This window comes from Scyliorhinus torazame, chromosome 2 (genome assembly GCF_047496885.1).
Source record: "Scyliorhinus torazame isolate Kashiwa2021f chromosome 2, sScyTor2.1, whole genome shotgun sequence".
In the NCBI taxonomy this organism is placed as follows: Eukaryota; Metazoa; Chordata; class Chondrichthyes; order Carcharhiniformes; family Scyliorhinidae; genus Scyliorhinus; species Scyliorhinus torazame.
The window spans coordinates 302,453,112-302,472,280 of NC_092708.1; the positions used below are offsets into that span (position 1 = coordinate 302,453,112).

At 43.7% G+C, this 19,169-nt stretch overlaps 1 protein-coding gene across 1 annotated transcript in view; it reads left to right on the forward strand.

Annotated features, from left to right (window-relative positions):
• The window catches only part of ralgapa1 (Ral GTPase activating protein catalytic subunit alpha 1), a 361,211-nt gene that overhangs the window by 254,238 nt on the left and 87,804 nt on the right, over positions 1-19,169 (forward strand). The window contains exons 35-37 of the mRNA XM_072494899.1: positions 4,233-4,304; positions 8,019-8,142; positions 18,671-18,826. Coding sequence (XP_072351000.1) covers positions 4,233-4,304; positions 8,019-8,142; positions 18,671-18,826 — 352 coding nt within the window. The remainder of the gene's footprint in view (positions 1-4,232; positions 4,305-8,018; positions 8,143-18,670; positions 18,827-19,169) is intronic.

Genomic DNA, 19,169 nt, shown 5'->3' on the forward strand with positions numbered 1-19,169 from the left:
GCATCTTGGATTAATCTTTCTACATTAAAGGTGATATAGAAATGCAAAATGTTGCACCTTTTCCAGCATCTGTAATGCTATTTCCACTAGTTTGACCGTCATTATTTCTCTTAACTTTCATAAGAATAAGGACTGCTTACGACAGAGGTCTTCATCATTCAAAGAACTATTGTAATGAGCTGGAAGCTTGCCATTCTTTTCATTGAATTTCCATATTTTCAACAATTCATAAAATACAAATTATGAAATCGCGCCGAAGAAGCCAACACAAATATTTACAAGCAAGTGTCTTCACTACAACTGTGGCATGACCCCCCCCCCCCCCCACCCCCTTTAGTCGACATACATAATTTGCAATTTAATGTAGCCAAAGCATGTATTTAACAGTGTCTATTTTGTTTGTTTTGGGCTTTAGTTTGCCCTCAGACCAATCCCCTGTGCCTTTGTCCCTTGCGTTCGTATTGTGTGTTTTCGTCCCCCCTTCCCACTCCCTTTTCCTCTCAATTCCGTGGCTCGTCGCTGTCTCTCCTTCCCCCCTAACACACTAACGTTACCGTTGATGGCCACGAACAAGTCTTGCAACAATTTGGAAAACGGCTTCCAAGTCCTGTGGAAGCCTTCTTCGGACCCACGTATGACAAATTTTATTTGTTCCAGCCGTTGGAATTCCACCAGGTCAGACAGCCAGTCTGCAGCCTTGGATGGTGCTGTCGATTGCCAGCCCAGCAGGATTCTCCAGTGGGTGATCAGGAAGGCAAAGGCTAGTGCGTCGGCCCCCCCTACCCATGAAGAGTTTTGGCTGATCTGAAAGCCTGAAGACCGCCACTCCCATAACTCTGGACATGGCCTCAAAGAAGGTCGACCAGTAACCCACAAGTCTGGGGCACGCCCAGAACATGTGGGTGTGGTTGGCCGGGCCTCCCTGGCACCGTTCATGTGTCCTCCACCTCCGGAAAGAACCCACTCGTTCGAGTTTTGGTTAGGTACACCACCTTTAGCTGTGTTACGCTCAGCCCTTCACACAGGAAGGTGACGTTCGCCCTGTGCAGTGCTTCGATCAAGAGCCTGTCCTCTTCCCGCCATAGCTCTGTGCCTAGTTTCTCCTCCTATTCTTTTTCCTTGTCTTGTTCAGGGAGGAGTATATCTCCTCCAATAGTCCACAGAGTTTCCCTTCCCTGGGTCGCCCGTGTCCAGCAGTTCTTTTACTAACAAGTGTCCTGGTATCTGAGCATACGCTGTTTTCTTGCAGAGGAAGTTTTGGACCTGAATGTATCTCTGGTCGTTTCCTCTTGGTAACTGGAACCTCCCCAGCGTCCCCTCGTCCTGCTTCCACCTTTTTGAAGGTGACGTCCATTATTGCGGGAGTGACCCTGTGGCTGTTGCAGATGGGGGCCATGGTGGATATTTTGGTTACGCCAATGTATTGCCTCATTTGGTACCACGTCTGGAGTGTGGTTACTACCACTGGGCCCCTTGAGTATTTGACTTGGGGGGGATGGGTGAGCGAGGCTAGGGCTCAGGAGGACGTCCCTATACAGGAACTCTCTTCCATCTTCACCCACTCTGCTCCTGGTTCCTTAACCCATCCCCATACTCTTTCTGCGGTGGCCGCCCAGTGGTAGAACTGTAGGTTCGGGAGAGCCAGGCCTCCCAGGTTTCTTTTCCTTTGTAGGACTTTCGTTTGGATGGACATACTCCACACAGCTACCAGCACCCACCACTACTACTACTCAGAATACAGACTGTCGAATGTGTTGAAAACGGCCTTGGGGATGTTGATCGGGAGATATCTGAACAGGAATGGGTAGCGGGGCAGAACCTGCGAGTGGGAGTGTGCCCCATCTCTTGCAGGTCCTTTTTGACTTTTCACCAGACTCGTCAGGTTCTATTTGTGGATCCATGTCCTTGAGCTGGCCAAGTCCTAAAGGACATAGCTGCTAGACTGGGACTGCAGCAGGTGGTGAGGGAACCAACAAGAGGGAAAAACATACTTGGCCCCATCCTCACTAATCTGCCTGCTGCTGATGCATCTGTCCATGAGCGTATCATCAGTAGAAGGGACCACCACACAGTCCCTGTGGAGACAAAGACCTGGCTTCACATTGATGTTTTGTGGCACTACTACCGTGCTAAGGGGCATAAACTTCGAACAGATCTAGCCATTCAAGTCTGAGCACCCATGAGGTGCTGTGGCCCATCAGCAGCAGAATTTTATTCAACCACAACCTGCAACCTCAAGGCCCGGCATATCTCCCACTCTACCATTACCACCGAGCCATGGATCAACCCTGGTTCAATGATGAGTGCAGGAGAGCATGTCAAGAATAACATCAGGCACTGAGGTGTCAAAATGGTGAAGCTACAACACATGACTACTTGTGTGCCAAACGGCGTGAGCAGCAAATAATAGACAGAGCTAAGCGATTCCACAACCAATGCATCCGGTCCAGGCTCTGCTGTCCTGCCACATCCAGCCGTGAATGGCGGAGAGGGTGCAGAGGAGGTTTACCAGAATGTTGCCAGGTCTGATGGGTGTTAGCTAAGTGGAGAGGTTGAATAGACTCGGACTTTTTTCATTAGAATGACGGAGGTTATGGGGGGACCTGATTGAGGTCTACAATATTATGAGGGGCATGGATAGAGTGGATGGGCAGGCACTCTTTCCCAGGGTGGAGGAGACATAGGTTTTAGGTCCGTGGGGCAAAGTTTAGAGGAGATGTACAAGGCAGGTTTTTTTACACAAGAGGGTGGTGTGTGCCTGGAATGCGCTGCTAGGGGAGGTTGTGGAAGCAGATACATTAATGGTGTTCAAAAGGCATCTCAACGAATACTTGGATAGGATGGGTATAGAGGGATACGGCACTAGGAAGTGGTAAGGGTTTTGGCCAAGGTTACTATCATGACCGGTACAGGCTTGGAGGGCCGAAGGGCCTGTTCCTGTGCTGTTTTGTTCTTTGTATAAAATGCTGGTTAGGCCACAGCGGGAAATGTGTGCTCAAGACCAAAACCGCAACTACTTTCTGTGAGAAACACAGATAAATTAAACAAAGGAACATTTTAATCCCCTCAGCCCAAGTCCATGACATGTGGCATGCTTTGGGATTGTTCAAACAGAAATGCAAATTGACTGATTTTACCTTCAACCCAATTCTTTGACTCTGTAACCCATATGAATGGAATTTTATGAGCCTTTTTCCAGTATTGCCATCTCTATCAAGGATCTCCTTTAGTTTCTTTTCAGTTGAAAAGCACAAAACAAGTTTTGTTGTAATGGGGAGGTGGTGGCATAGTGATAGTGTCACTAGACTGGCAAACTAAAAACCCAGAGTAATGCCATGGGGACCCAGGTTCAAATCCCGCCACTGCAGATGATGACGTTTGAATTCAATAAAAGTTAATGAAGAACATGAAACCATTGTTGATTGTCGTAAAAACCCATCTGGTTCACTAATGTCCTTGAGGGAAGGAAATCTGCCGTCCTTACCTGGTGTGGCCTACATGTGACTACAGACCCACAACAATGTGGTTGGCTCTTAACTGCACCCTCAAGGGCAATTAAGGATAATAATTAGGGCAATAAATGCTGGCACAGCCTGCAACACCCACGCCCCATGAACGGAAAACAAATAGTGCGACATGGGTAGACTTTCTGCCTCGACCAAAAGCTCAGAGATAGATTATCCATTGTTCAGGCCCTCTCCCTCTGAGTCTGACTTCATTAAACAAACACTAACTGTAAATACTCCAGGCCTATTTGAATTGCAATTACATAGAGTTATTTATCAGGTTCTCAATGTACACTTAAACCTCCATACTAAATGTTATGTAACTAAAATGTTTTATCCTAAAACTTGAGTTATGGAATCAGATACTTGCAGCACCCCTTCTCCTGTGATTTAACTCATGCGGTCTATGATAAAGTCAGGAGCTGTGTGATTCCAGTATTGATGATTTAGGAGAAGTTAGATGACCACTTTAGGTTAATCCTGTTTTTTGTCAAGCAGGGAAAACTTGAAATTGTCAGAGGCTGGTGCTTGTTTTACAAAAACATGTGTAGGCTGGAGCTATGTAACAGACATGTGTAATTCTGTTAATTGCTATAAATTTAATCTCTGGTGTTGCTAATGTCTCCAATGTAATGCATCAAAACCCCATGATTGATTTATGGCTTTTACTATATGCAAATAAAATCAATAATGTCCATTCTAATTTTCAACTTTATTTTTCTGTAGGACAAGTTTCCATCTTCTGAAGAAAAATGAAAAGCTTTTACGAGAACTGAAAAACCTCGACTCAAGGCAATGGTAAATGTTTCCTCATTAATTGCTATCCTTCAGTTTTAGACTCAAATATTTCACTAATTTATCACAAAGCTTTTGGAGATTCCTTAACCTGAAGAAAGCCGACGCAGGTTTTTTCTCATTGGAATTAAAAATACAAAAGATACAATGTTTGCTTAGACTCATTACTATATACCAAAAAGCATCCAGCTACAGTACAAGTTTCCAAAACCTAAAACTGGAGGAAAAAGTGAACTAATCCCCGGAGGTCTTTACTTGTTTTGCAAACTGCTATATTACAGAGGCTTTGATAATCAACAAAATCAGCTTCAGTTTTAATCGGTAAAGTATTTTTTAGGCCGACACCATGTTGAGGCCTGCTTCAAGAGAAACCGGTCACCCCAATCTACCCCTCAATGTCTTCCCCGATGACTGTTCTTGATTACACCTAAATTTGGCAGATGATTTAATCACTGGAACAATCAAAACCAAATCCAATCTTATCCACAGGCCTGTACTTCAGCCTAGATGTCTCGACTAATTACATTACCTGCCATCACCCAGGATTGAATCGGCTTCTTTAGCACAGACCTGCAGTTGAATCTGATGCTGTTGACCTGTATAACTCTGCTGCTCACGTACCAACCAGCTGAACCATCTTTTATTTCCAAACATACACTTAATTCATAATTTTTTTTAAATGCATTATAGAAGGTGCAGACCAAATTGATTGCTTCCAATTCAGTAAGTTACTCAGTACATTTACAGTTATTTGCAAAATTAATTGCTTATCAAACATACAGCCTGTGGGGTTTTGCCCAGTTTCCTGCCCCTCTGTGTGCCGTAGTTGAAAGTGTTAGATGGTGGCCTACCATCATTGCTAATTTGCTGCGACTGTGCCTAGCTTTGGTGCATCCCTCAGCACACTTCTGAACCTCAGAATCTGCCAGTCTGCAATTCACGGTCATGGACAATTCTTTGCTTTGGAAGACCAGCAAGTTTCAGGCAGGCCAAAAGTTCTCTTTCACTGAGTTGACAGTCCTCCAGCTATAGTTGATGTTTATCTTGGTGTGCATCACAGAGAAGAGCCTGTAGAGCACCGAGTCCTGTGTCACAAAGCTGCGTGGGATGAAATTAACAAAAAACACTGCATTTCTTTCTGTACCTGCTTTACAAAATAGTCATCTTTATTAGTGTCACAAGGAGGCTTACATTAACACTGCAATGACATTACTGTGAAAATCCCCTAGTCGCCACACTAAGGCGACTGTTCGGGTACACTGAGGGAGAATTCAGAATGTCCAATTCTCCTAACGAGCACATTGCAGAAGGAGTTTCTTCCCCACCAGTCACATCGAGGGTAACATGGAGAATGGGTTAGACTCCAGGCATACAGGAAAGATCTGACCGTATGGACCTTTCACCCTACCAGCCAAGCTACCCCTTGATGCTTGTTTGAAAGTTCTGACCAAATTACCATGGTTTTACCTGGGAACCACCCAACAGGATCTACCATCACCCAGCTGAACCATCTATTTATTGTTCAAAAATGTACTTTTATTAAATTTATGAGTAAAGCATATTACATGACATTTAAAAAAAAAAAAAAAAAAAATTTAGAGTACCCAATTCATTTTTTCCAATTAAGGGGCAATTTAGCATGGCCAATCCACCTACCCTGCACATCTTTGGGTTGTGGGGGCGAACCCATACAAACTCCACAGGGACAGTGACTCGAGCTGCAATCGAACCTGGGCGCTGTGTGGCATCAGTACTAATCACTGTGCCACCATGCTGCTCCTTACATGACATTTCTAAGTTGATATTACATAAGGTGCAAAGCAAATCGGTTTCTACTAATTCTGTACATTACAATATTTACCGTTAATATTTACAAGATTACATGTCAAACATACGACCCAAACCCAACCGAGTTTCCAACAATGAGTCAGGACTTGCTGGTGTTGTGAGCCCACAGCTGCAGCCCCGTGACAGCCCAGAGCACACATTCAGGGACAACACGGACTCCACGGCACTGCTGTCACCAACGCCCTCCACCATCTCAGAGAACCTCGCCTCGGTTGGCCATGTTAGTGAAGAGTTTCCTCATGTACTATCTGGTGCGCACCCCACACATGCTGCGGTATGTCAGGTGGAGGTGGGAACCCCCCCAGGGGGCAGGTAATCGGAGAGTGGCCCGACCCCAGCAACCAATTGCCGTCCAGATGGGCCTTGAGCTTCTGGAAACAGCGGAATGCAGAAATAGCCAGGCCTGGGTTTGGGGTCGCCAGAATCTTTGGAGTAGCCAAACCACTTGATTCTTCTTTGGGACACCCTGGAATTGAGAATAGCTTGCTCTCACATTGGTTTGATGGGTTCTGAAATGGCTTACATGTCCAATGCGCAAACTGCAGACACTGTCACATATAGAACTTGTGGTGCTTGCAGGGTCAGGTAGATGAGTAGTGGCAAGTTATTTATTGCTTCAAGCTGACTTCAGTGCTAAAGTTTTTTCCCAACATCGCTGTGAAACAGGTGTGTGTATGTGACAAAGAAGAATCAAGTGGTTTGACTACTCCAAAGGTTATCCCGATCCCAGGCCTGGCTATTTCCGAATTCCATTCACACACATGGGCCTCTCCATGAAACCGGTGTTTGCTGATGTTTGATAATGCTCCTAAGGAAACATTTTACCATGTTGAAGACACCATATGAATAAATGACTATAACCTCCAGGGCAGTATAACTGGGGTACCCTGCCTCGTCTCACGGAGGTTCTCATGTAAGGATTGCACGACAGTTTCCCAGAAAGTGCAAAATTCCAGTGGGCAATTGCCTTGCACTGGGAACCATCCAAAAGTATGATTTAAGTCACAGTTTGGATAGCCCTGACTTGTTGCATCAGTCGTTACCAGGAAAAGTTAGAAGAATTAAAACCAATCCTAACCTCTGGGTAACTATTGTACAGACCCCCACCAACTTTTTGCTTCCAGTTGATTTCAGTGTTAAGTTCATTTTTACCAATTATCATACTATTTGGACATAGTTTATTTCTGTGAGCATAGAAAATTACTCGTTTGTCTAATTTTTGGATGATGCTCATTTACCTTCCAGATAAAAGTCCTCTCAATTTCCCTTTCAATTCCCTCTGACCAGTGTGCATGCCTACCTATGTGTACCTCCATAACTGTTGCAACGTTTCTGTATTTCATTGGATGTAAGCAACAATGGCATGGCCAACGTTTGTTGCTCATTCCTAATTTCCCTTGAGAAGGCAGTGGTGAGTTACCTCCTTAAACTACTGTAGTCCATGAGATGTAGGAACAGTGTTGTCAGGGAAAGTTCCCCATTTTGACACTTGCTGTGCCCTCACGTCGCTTAGTTCTGCGTCAGAATGGTATGTGATCTGGAGGGTAACTTGCAGGTGGTTGTGTTCCCATGTGTCCTGCTGCACTTGCCCTTCTAGGTGGTGGAGATCATGAGTTTAGTAGGTCTCTACATTAAGAATAGAAGTGCAATAACAGACAAAGCCATGTGTGCTGGAAAATGAGTGGTGACTTCAAATTTGTGAAGGGCAAAATGTCCCCAATTGTTTCACTTGTTTTGGTGATTGGTGTTTTAACTATATTGGCAGAACCTGGGTAATTCAATATTTCATTGTTTGAAATTAAACTACAATAAACATTCTACACTAATTTTTGCCTTGTGTTCAATTAACTACTGTTTTGTTTCATACAGTCGAGAAACACACAAGATAGCGGTGTTTTATGTTGCTGAAGGACAGGAAGATAAGCACTCCATTCTAACGAATACTGGAGGAAGCCAATCCTATGAGGATTTTATAGCCGGGCTTGGTTGGGAGGTAAAGTACTTTGTGCTTTCTCAATTTATTTATTTTTCAAGTCACTGAATAAAATTGAGTAAATTATTTTCAGTGTTGGAAAATGTTTTGTACATAGAATTCCACAAAAATGGCTGTCCCTTGAAGTTGGCATGCACTCTGAAGATAAGGTTTCACAATGGTTTGAAACATGGGACTAAAATGATTCTCTCCTCCCTTATTCGTCTATTCCGTACATATCTTGAACGAATCTATTATCAAATTAGGATTCAAATCACGTGATGCTTTCAAGAATTTTACACTTGGAAAAATCATGCCACTTTCTCAGATGTTCAGTACATAGAACCATAGAAAAGTTATAGTGCAGAAATAGCCCATCCATCCCATCATGTCTGCCCCAGCCAAAAATGAAACTAGCGACTCATTTTAATACCACCTTCCAGCATCTTGTCCATAGCTTTGCAGGTTACAGCACTTTAGGTGCAAATCCAGGTACCTTTTAAATGAGTTGAGCATTTCAGCCTCAACCACCAATTCGGGCAGTGAATTCCAGACACCCACCATCCTCATGACCCATCTACCAATCACCTTCAATCCATGCCAACTGGTAATCAACCCCGCAGCAATGGGAAACCAGTCTTTCCTGTCTACCCTATCTAGGTCACTCATAATTTCATACACCACAATTAGGCCAGCCCTTAGACTCTTCTGTTCCAAGGAAAACAACCCTAGCCTATCCAATCTCTCCACATAGCTGCAATTTTTAAGCCTTGGCAACATTCTTGTTAATCTCCTCTGACTCTCTCCAGGATAATTATGTCCTTCCTGTAATGTGGTGACCAAAAATGTGTGCCCAATTCCAGTTGTGGCCCATCTGGCATTTTATACAGTTCCATCATTAAGTCTCTGCTTTTGTATTGAATACTTTGCCCAATAAAGGAAAATGCCTGGCACCTGTTGCCAGTATCAGTTTATTACTTATTATGTAATCAGTAACCGTGTCATTCTTGATGAACTCCCATAAAGAAAACTTGCCAATCTTTTATCAATACTACCTCGATGACTTCCGGTAGTGGCATTTAGGAGAAGATCCCACATAAGGCAGCTCCTGCCAGCCTCCTTGTTTTTTGGCCCTTTCTGCCCAGTTCTTGGGGGAAATTAGTTGACAAACGCAACCCACCTAACAGTACTTTGAAAAGATGTTGAAAGCCATGAAAAAGAATGTTAGAAAGAAGAATGCGAGTGGCAGCCCTTTATTGGACACGGAGAAGGTGCGAAGTTCGTCGGGAGCAAAGATGGCAGAGGTGACCTCCTCGGGTGGGACCGTCTTTATCACAGCAGATACACTGCCGGAGGTAATGGCATTCGAGTTTGAGAGACGATTCGGCAAGCACTTTGAGAGGCAAGGAAGAGAAATGCTGGAGACCCTCACAATGACTGTAGAGGACACGCTTGAGCACAATTAGAGAAAGATTGGGAAAGACTTTGGAGGTGGTGCGGAAGCATGGAGAGGTGCTGAAGGGAATGGAGGAGACTTTGTCACAACACAGCGACCAAATAGCCTCGCTGGAACCTAAGGTGCAGGTAGTGGAAAAGAGGAATCGGAGCCTGAGGGTGAAAGTCGAGGACCTGGAGAACAGGTTGAGGAGGCAGAACCTCAGGATCATGGAGTTGCCAGAGGAGGTGGAGGGCCCGAGGCCAATCGAGTACTTTGCCCACATGTTTGCAAAGTTGATGGGGGGGATAATTTCGCACAAAGCACATATGAATAGAGAAGCAAGGGGAAAACTCCAAAAGTTCAGGTCAGATACTTGCGTGACAGGCTGAGGTCAGCGCCGGACAAAGTTAGTGGGGCTTTTGAAACATTCTGTAAGAACCTTTATAGGTCGGAGCACTGGTGCATGTGGGTAGGGGCATGTGGTTGGGTTGGGGGGGGGGGGGGGGGGGGGGGCGCATGTCCTATATGTCGGAGTTTCCCGAGGTGGAGGAAGAAGAGTGTGAAGGGTTGGTGAGGCCGTTGAGCACAGAGGAGGTCTCGGCAGCAATAGGGTGCATGCAGACAGATGGGGCCCTGGGGCCAGACGAACAAAGAACAAAGAAAAGTACAGCACAGGAACCTGCCCTTCGGCCCTTCAAGCCTGCGCCGACCATGCTGCCTGTCTAAATTAAAATCTTCTACGCTTCCGGGGTCCGTATCCCTCTATCCCCATCCTATTCATGTATTTGTAAAGATGCCCCTTAAACTTCACTATTGTCCCTGCTTCCACCACCTCCGGCAGCGAGTTCCAGGCGCCCACTACCCTCTGTGCAAAAAGACTTGCCTTGTACATCTCCTCTAAACCTCGCACCTTAAACCTATGCCCCCCAGTAATTGACCCGTCTACCCTGGGAAAAAGTCTCTGATTATCCACTCTGTCTGTGCCCCTCATAATTTTGTAGACCTCTATCAGGTTGCCCCTCAACCTCCGTCGTTCCAGTGAGAACTGTTGCTCTTATTAGCCTTCGTTTTATTAGCTCTGATTATGTCACCTTTGCTCACGAGTCGCCAGGTATCTTTCTGATACCGCCACGTGGTTCAAGCTCGAGTTATGATTAATAAGTCAGCACACCGCTTAGTAAGATTGAAATCAACGGTCATTTATTATGTACAGCAATAAATACTTACACAATAATCCTACTTTCTATATCACTACCTACCACTACTGACCAATACTTAACTTTTGGGGATGGCCCACCAGGTCAGGGAAACAAATGGCTTATCGAATTGGGTCTGGCCTGCGGGATTCAAAAGGCTGATACGGGTCAATGGCTAGGAGTCTCTATCGGGTAGCGATCGCTGGAGTCAAACTTACGGTTTCTGATCGATGGTTCTTTTCTGCCCTATTTCTTTACTTAATGTAGACACCAAAATGTTGGCCAAGGTTCATAAGTTCATAAGATATAGGAGCAGAATTAGGCCATTCGGCCCATCGGGTTTGCTCCACCATTCTATCATGGCTGATATGTTCCTTTTCTTCTATCTACAATGCTAAGACTAAGAGCTGGATTGCAAAATCAGCCAGAGCATCTCCTCCCTAGAACACATGGCCTAGGAACGGGAGGAGACAATTTAGGCCTCAACCCCAATGTCCTGCCTGTTCTCCATAACCCTTCAACCCATTACTAACTTAAAAAATCTGTCTAACTCCTCCTTAAATTTACTCACTGAGCCTGCATCCATCGCACTCTGGGGTAGTGAATTCCACAGATTCCAAACCTTTGGGAGAGGTAGTTTCTCCTCAAATCTGTTTTAAATTTGCTACCTCTTATTCTAAAATTATGACCTCTCTTTTTAGAATGCGCCACAAGAGGAACCATCAGCTCCACGTCTACTTTAGCCATACCTTTTAGCATCTTGTATGCCTCAATTTGATCCCCCCTCATTCTTCTAAACTCTAGAGAGTATAGGCCTAAACTGTTCAATCTCTCCTCATACGACAAACCCCTCACCTCTGGAATAAATCTAGCGAACCTCCTCTGAACCACCTTGAATGTCACTACATCTTTCCTCAAATAAGGGTCCAAAACAGCACAGTACTCCAGGTGCGGTCTTACCAATGCCTTGTATAGTTGCAACAACACTTCCTTACCTTTATCTTTAATTCCTTTTGCTATAAATGCCAATATTCCATTTGCCTTCCTTATTAACTGCTGCACCTGCATGCTCATTTTCTGTGACTCATGCACAAGGATACCCAGATCCCTCTGCATCGAAGCACCCAGAAGTCTGTCGCCATTTACATAATAAGTTGCCTTTCCATTTTTTTGACCAAAATGTATGACCTCACACTTATCGATGTTAAACTCCATCTGCCACATTTTGGCCCACTCTCCTAACCTATCTATATCCATTTGTACTGTTCTTATTTCCTCTTTGCAACTTACTGTCCCACCTATTTTTGTGTCATCTGCAAATTTGGCTATGGAATCTTCTATCCCTGTATCCCAGTCGTCAATATAGATTGTAAATAGCTGGGGCCCCAAGGACTGAACCCTGTAGCACCCCACTAGTTACATCTTGCCATCCAGAAAAAGACCCATTTATCCCGACTCTGTCCTGTCCGTCAGTCAGTCTTCTATCCAAACTAATAAGTTACCCCTAATCCCTGAGCACTGAGGCTGGAACCATGTTTCCTTCAAGTTATTGGGGACGATCAGAGTGGTTTTGTTAAAGGTCGGCAGTTGTCGCCTAACATGAGACGATTGCTAAATCTGATGCTTTCCCCGTCTGAGGGGGCGGATCAAAAGGTAATGGTCATACGAGATGCCGAGAAGGCATTCGATTGGATAGAATGAAGTGGGGATATCTTTTTATGGTCTTGGAGAAGTTTGGGTTGGGGCCCAAGTTTGTGTCTTGAATACAAATGTTGTACAAGGCCCCAACAGCTACTGTCTGCACCAATAACATGAGCTCGGGATATTTCCAATTAAATAGGGGAAGGAGGCAAAGGTGCCCTATGTGGCCCCTCTTGTTTACTTTGGCAATAGAGCCTTTGGCCATCGCCTTGAGGGCTTCAGTTAAGTGGAGGGGGATAGCAGGGGGAGAGGTGGAGCATCGGATGTCCCTGTACTCTGATGATCTCTTATCTTATATGACAGACCCGATCCCCACCATGGGCGATGTAATGGAGCTGCTACGGCGCTTTGGCGCTTTTTCAGGATACAAGCTGAACTTGGAAATAAGTGTGCTTTCCAATTAGTCCCCCGGGGAGAGGACTTAAACTAGGGGTGCTACCTTTTCATATGGCTGGTTCCAGCTTTAGGTATCTGGGGGTTTAAGAAGCCTGTGATTGGTTCCATCTTCATAAACTGATCTACACAAGTTTGGTAGTCAGGGTTAGGACCGATCTGCAGTGGGATGATCTTCCCCTGTCCTTGGCGGGCAGGGTTCAGTAAGTCAAGATGAAGATTTTGCCAAGATTTTTGTTTTTGTTGCAATGTTTGCTGGTCTTCCTCCCTAAATCCTTTGTTGGGAATTCGAAAAGTTGATTACGGAGGACAGCCCTTCAAAGGGATAGACTGTCAAGGGGGTTTGCGTTTCCGAACCTGATATTTTATTACTGGACAGCGAATGCGGAGAAGGTGTTGGGTTGGTATAGTGACCCTGGTGCTACTTGGGTGCAAATGGAATCACAGTCGTGTAGAGGGTCTGGCCTAAGGGCATTAGCAATGGCCTGGCTTCCCTTCTCACCGGTCAAATATTTGTCAAATCCAGTGGTAATCTCCACTTTGAAGATATGCAAAAAATTACGACAATATTTTAAATTGGGGTCAGTACGAAGCTGGCTCTGATTTGTGCAAATCATCTGTTCAAGCCTGCGAGATTGGATGCCACTTTGAGGGAGGGGATGGGGTTGGAGAGAATGGGTGATCTATTCCAGGAGGGGTGGTTTGTCGGTTTAGAGGAACTGTCAAAGATGTTTGGGCTCTCGTAACCTGACTTATTTAGATGTTTACAAGTTCGCAACTTTGCAAAACAGATTTTCCCGACATTCCCTGTGGCGCCACCAACCTCTCTAATGAAGAGGGTTCTTTTGCTCACAGGGTCAAAGGCAGAGAGCACCTCCGGTATTTATGGACTGATTATATCGGAGGAGTCCGTGTTGGTGGAGGGGGTCAAGGCCAGGTGGAAGGAGGAATTAGCACCATTTTAGATGACGAGGTATGGAGCGAGCCCCGACAGAGAGTGAACTCTACGTCCTCCTGCATGAGGCTTGGTTTAGTCCTATAGGACGCACCTGACTATGTCTAGAGTCGTTTCTTTGCATGGGGTGGAAGATAAGTGCGAGCGCTGTTTAGGGGGTCCGGCCAACCATGTGCACATGTTCTGGCCATGTCCCAAGCTTGTAGGTTTTTGGGTCTCCTTCGTTAGCACCATGTCGGCAATTCTGAAAAACTGGACCCCTTTCCTTTAGTGGCCACATTTGGGGTGTCAGACTCGCCGGAGCTGCAGACAGGCGCCGGGGCTGATGTCCTGGCCTTTGCCTTGCTGATTGCCCGGAGGCGAGTCCTGCTGGGTGGAGGTATGTTTTTCCGCCCAGTGCCTCAGTGTGGCTGGGATATCTGATGAAGTCCTATACCTCGAGAATGTCAAGTACACGATGAGGGGAGCAATTGAGAGGTTTTACCGGAGATGACAGCCATTAATTGTGTATTTCAAGGAGCTGCTCATTGTTAGTTGTTAAGTGTGGGGGGGGAGGGGGTGTTAGGTTATGTTTTTGGGTTGTATGTGCGATCTGGTGTTTTATTCTGTTTTGTTTTATATTATTTTACATTATGTATAAAATGGAAATATTTGAATAAACATTTTTTTATTCAATAATAACTTGACACCACCTTCACCTCAGTTCATCCAAAGGTGTTTTGCAGCAATATTGATTTCTGTGTTGAAATAGTTTTGAAAATTCTGAGTACTAACTTCAAAAAGTCATCATCGGCTTGTTCGACTTTTTCCTTGAAAGAGAAAGTTCTTTTGCTTGATACACCAGAATGGTTAGATCCATCCAAAATAATCAAGCCATAAACTATATTATCTCTTGTTATGTGGACTGAAGCTTGGGATTCTTCCACAACATAATTGTCTTCTCCAACCAATCAAGAAGACCATTGACACTGTTGACATTTACTTTCCATGTGCATACATGAAGAGGGACAACTGAAGGTACCAGAAGGATCCTAGCATCTGTGGAACTATCCTATCAAAAGCATCACGTTCAGAAGAGAAGGGAGGAAGGAAATAGCTAAAATCTCCAGTCCATCTGCGATATGAACTAATATTTTCCTGATTCCTCTTGAATGTTGAACTTCCTTTTAATCTTGGTATAGATTTCAGAGGTGGACCTTCAATCAAATGATGCATTCTCCAATTTACCCTTCATACATAAAAATCATTATATTTTGTAAACAAAGCAATGTTAGTCCTCTGTTGTGCAGATTTTACTTTTGAAATCCAAGGCATATTTTGTACTGCAGTTTTTAAAAACATATATCATTTAGTTACCCCCATGTATCCTAGAAACTTATTTTTATCAGTACATCAAGATTGTTCCTGAGACTAGAACTGCCACCCATATGCATCAATGTAAATCTCAGGACAATGACCTGCTCTTTTTATCTACTTTCTGCTGTGGCCAGTAAAGTTTGGCTATATCAGAGGGAAATGTTCATGCATTATGGGACATAATTCACATTTTGCCCACTCTCTGTTCAATTAATTTCTTGGCGTAAGTTGATTGGTAAATTTTTAGCATGAAGTTATGATCTAGTTTACAATTTTCAGTTAGTTGCACTGCACTCTTGCCACTGAATCAGAAGAACAATGGTTTGAGCTGTTCTCCAGAACTAGAAGGTGAGACCACATAGCCCCATGCTTCAGGATAGTGCTGGGGCTGAACACTTTGAAATGAGATGTTAAACAACAGTTGTATCTGCCTATTCAGGTGCACGTACGGTGACACATTGGTTAGCACGGCTGCCTCACGCCACCAGGGACCCAGGTTCAATTCCGGCCTTGGGTGACTGTGTGGAGTTTGCATGTTCTTCCCGTGTCTACCTGGGTTTCCTCCGGGTGCTCCGGTTTCCTCCCACAGTCCAAAGATGTGCAGGTTAGGTGGATTGGCCATGATCAATTTGCGGGCTTGGGGCGTGAGGGTGAGCTGAGGTAGAGTACTCTTTGAGGGTGCGGACTCGATGAGCCTGATGACCTACTTCTGCACTGTAGGAATTCTATGGATGTAAAATTGGTACCGTTTGAACAACAATGTCCAGGCAAACATTCGTGCATTGCTCAAGACCACTGAAAACAGTTTAATGGCTATTAATCTCATGTCCAGTTACAGGGCCGTGTTGTGAAAACATTGGCTGTGTTTGTCCACATAACAGCAGTTAAAAAGTAATTGGTTATCTGTGAAGCACTTTAGCATGTCCTAAGAGCTGTGCAAGCTGCTTTATAATTATACCAACCCTTGCTCTTTGCCTTATTTTCTTCCGCCCTCCGCCTTAAAGTAATAAAAGTAATGTACAAACTTCAAGCACAGAAAAAACATTTGTCCCATTGTGTCTGTCCTTGCCAGAAACAGCTATCCAGTATAATCCCACATTCCAATACTTGGTTGATAGCTTTGTAGGTTACAGCACTTCAGGTGCATATCCAAATACTTTTTTAATAATATGAGGGTTTCGGCATCTATCACTATTTCAGGAAGTGAATTCCAGATCCCAGCACCCTCAGAGTGAAACAATTGCTCAACTACCATGTAATTCTTGCCCCAATTACTTCAACAGATGACCAGCAGGTGCTGGTTTAGCACAGTGGGCTAAATAGCTGGCTTGTAATGCAGAACAAGACAGCAGCACGGGTTCAATTCCCGTACCGGCCTCCCCAATCAGGCGCCAGAATGTGGCGAGTAGGGGCTTTTCACAGTAACTTCATTGAAGCCTACTTGTTACAATAAGCAATTATTATCATTATTATTCTTTGTGCTAGTGGAAATAGATTCTTCCTATCCACTCCCTCTGTCAAAAGAAATTAACCTAATTTCCTTGTATCCAAACTAGGGTGCAATACAGTTATAGCATAACCTCCACATTTCTCTATGCCTTGGCTAATAAAGGAAATATATCTTGTACCCTTTCTTTTTTTTAAATAAATTTAGAGTACCCAATTCATTTTTTCCAATTAAGGGGCAATTTAGCGTGGCCAATGCTCCTACACTGCACATCTTTGGGTTGTGGGGGTGAAACCCACGCAGACATGGGGAGAATGTGCAAACTCCACATGGATAGTGACCCAGAGCCGGGATCGAACCTGGGACCTCGGCGCCGTGAGGCAACAGGGCTAACCCACTGCGCCACCGTGCTGCCCTCTTGTACCCTTTCTTAATTGTAATATCTACCTGCCCTGGTAGCTTCTGGGGTCTGTGGGTATGCACTCCATACATCTATGTTTTTACACTACTCCGTATCCTTCTATTTATTGCATATTCCCTTGCCTTGTTTGCCCTCCCCAGACGCAATACCTCATACTTCTCCAGATTGAATTCCATTTCTCACTTCTCTGCCCAGCTGACCAATACATTGATACCTTACCCGAGTCTACAGTTCGCTTCCTCATCATCGACCACACGTCCAATTTTTGTAAAATTTCTTTAGTCATGCCCTACACTTAAGTATAGATCATTGATGTACTGAGTCTTTGCGAAACTCCACTGCAAACAGCCTTCCAGTCTCAAAAACACCTGTCAACTATTACTTTACTTCCTGCCTTAAACCAATTTTGGATCCAAATTACAACTTGCCCTTGGATATCATGGGCTCTTGTTTGTTCTCACCAGTCTGCCTCATAGGCCTCGTCAAAAGCCTTACTAAAATCCACATAGACTGTATAAAACACACTATATCCTCATCAACCCTTGTTGTGTCTTCCTCAAAAAATTGGCTGAGTTAGTCAGACATGATAATTTCATAAATGCAGGCTGACTGCCCTTGATTTATCGGTGTAGTTCTAAATAACTATTTATAATGTCCCTCAGAATTCTTTCAATTTTCCCACCACTGAAGTTAAGATGGCTGGCATGTAATTACTCAATCATGGTTTCTCCCTTTGTAAATATCTATACAATGTCAGCAGTCATCCAGTACCGGGCCTGTAGCCAGAGGATTGGGAAATGATGGTCAGAATCTTTGCTATTGCCTCCCTTGCTTCTCTTAGTAGAAACAAAAACATTTCATCCAGGCTTAATGATTTATCTACTTTACAAGATTCTAAACCCCTTTAGGGTTTATTTTCCCCCTCACCATGTTTATCCCATCCAATATTTCACTTTTTAGCTATCATGTCATCTTCGTGCCCCTATCTTCTTTTGTGAAGGAAAATGCTAAATATTTATTCATAACCTTGACACTCGGATAGCCTTTTTGGTCTCAATTAGAACCTATTCTTTCTTTAGTTATGTGATCAAAATTAACGAGTTTTAAACTAGCTCAAATGTAATGTCTAAAACTACACCGTTAATCCATACTAATCTTCTGGACACAGGTTCAAATCCCGCCATGGCAGCTGGTGGAATTTAACTTCAATTAAATAAAATCTGGAATTGAAGGTTAGTTTAAGTAATGTTGAGCTATCATCAGTTGTCGTAGAATTCCATTTGGTTCACTAATCTCCTTTAGGGAAGAAAATCTGCTATCCTTACCTGGTCTGACCTACGTGGCTCCAGATCCACAGCAATGTGATTGACTCTTAATTACCCTCTGAAATAGTCTCGCAAGTCAGTTCAAAGGCAATTGGGGATGGGTAACAAATGCTGCCCTTTCCAGTGAAGCCTACATCCCATGAAATATTAGTTTATTTTACATTTTAAAGGTAAAGCATAAATATGTAGTGTTAATTTTAATATATTCTACAGCCAGTTAACACATTCTGGTCTTGATAAATGGATAAATAATGCATATCCATGATATTATAGACTTGCATTTTCTTATTTGTGTTCTCATTTCTTACTGTTTTAAGGTTAACCTTACTAATCATTGTGGTTTCATGGGTGGACTGCAAAGAAATAAAAGCACTGGACTCTCAACTCCATATTTTGCTACCTCTACAGTGGAAGTAATATTCCATGTATCTACAAGAATGCCTTCCGATTCAGATGATTCTTTAACAAAAAAGGTATGGCGTGTAATAAATATGTGGCAATATATATTCTCAACACTTTTTCTAAATTAGTAAATTGATATAGTTTTTGAATTCTCAAATTAAGTACCAATTTTTAATGTTTCTATTCTTTGAAATTGGATGCAGCATCAATTGATCATTCATTGTTGCTACTAGAATGAAATCATCTGTTAAACATTCTGGTGAATTTATTTTAAAATTCAATATTTTGGCTGTTCCTAGTGTTCTCATATTTTATCCACTTAAGTAAGCTGTATCAGGCAATATCAGTGTGGAATGATACCTGTGTCTGCAAAGTGAGCATGGTATTAGTGAGTTCATTAATTCTGCCTCCCTT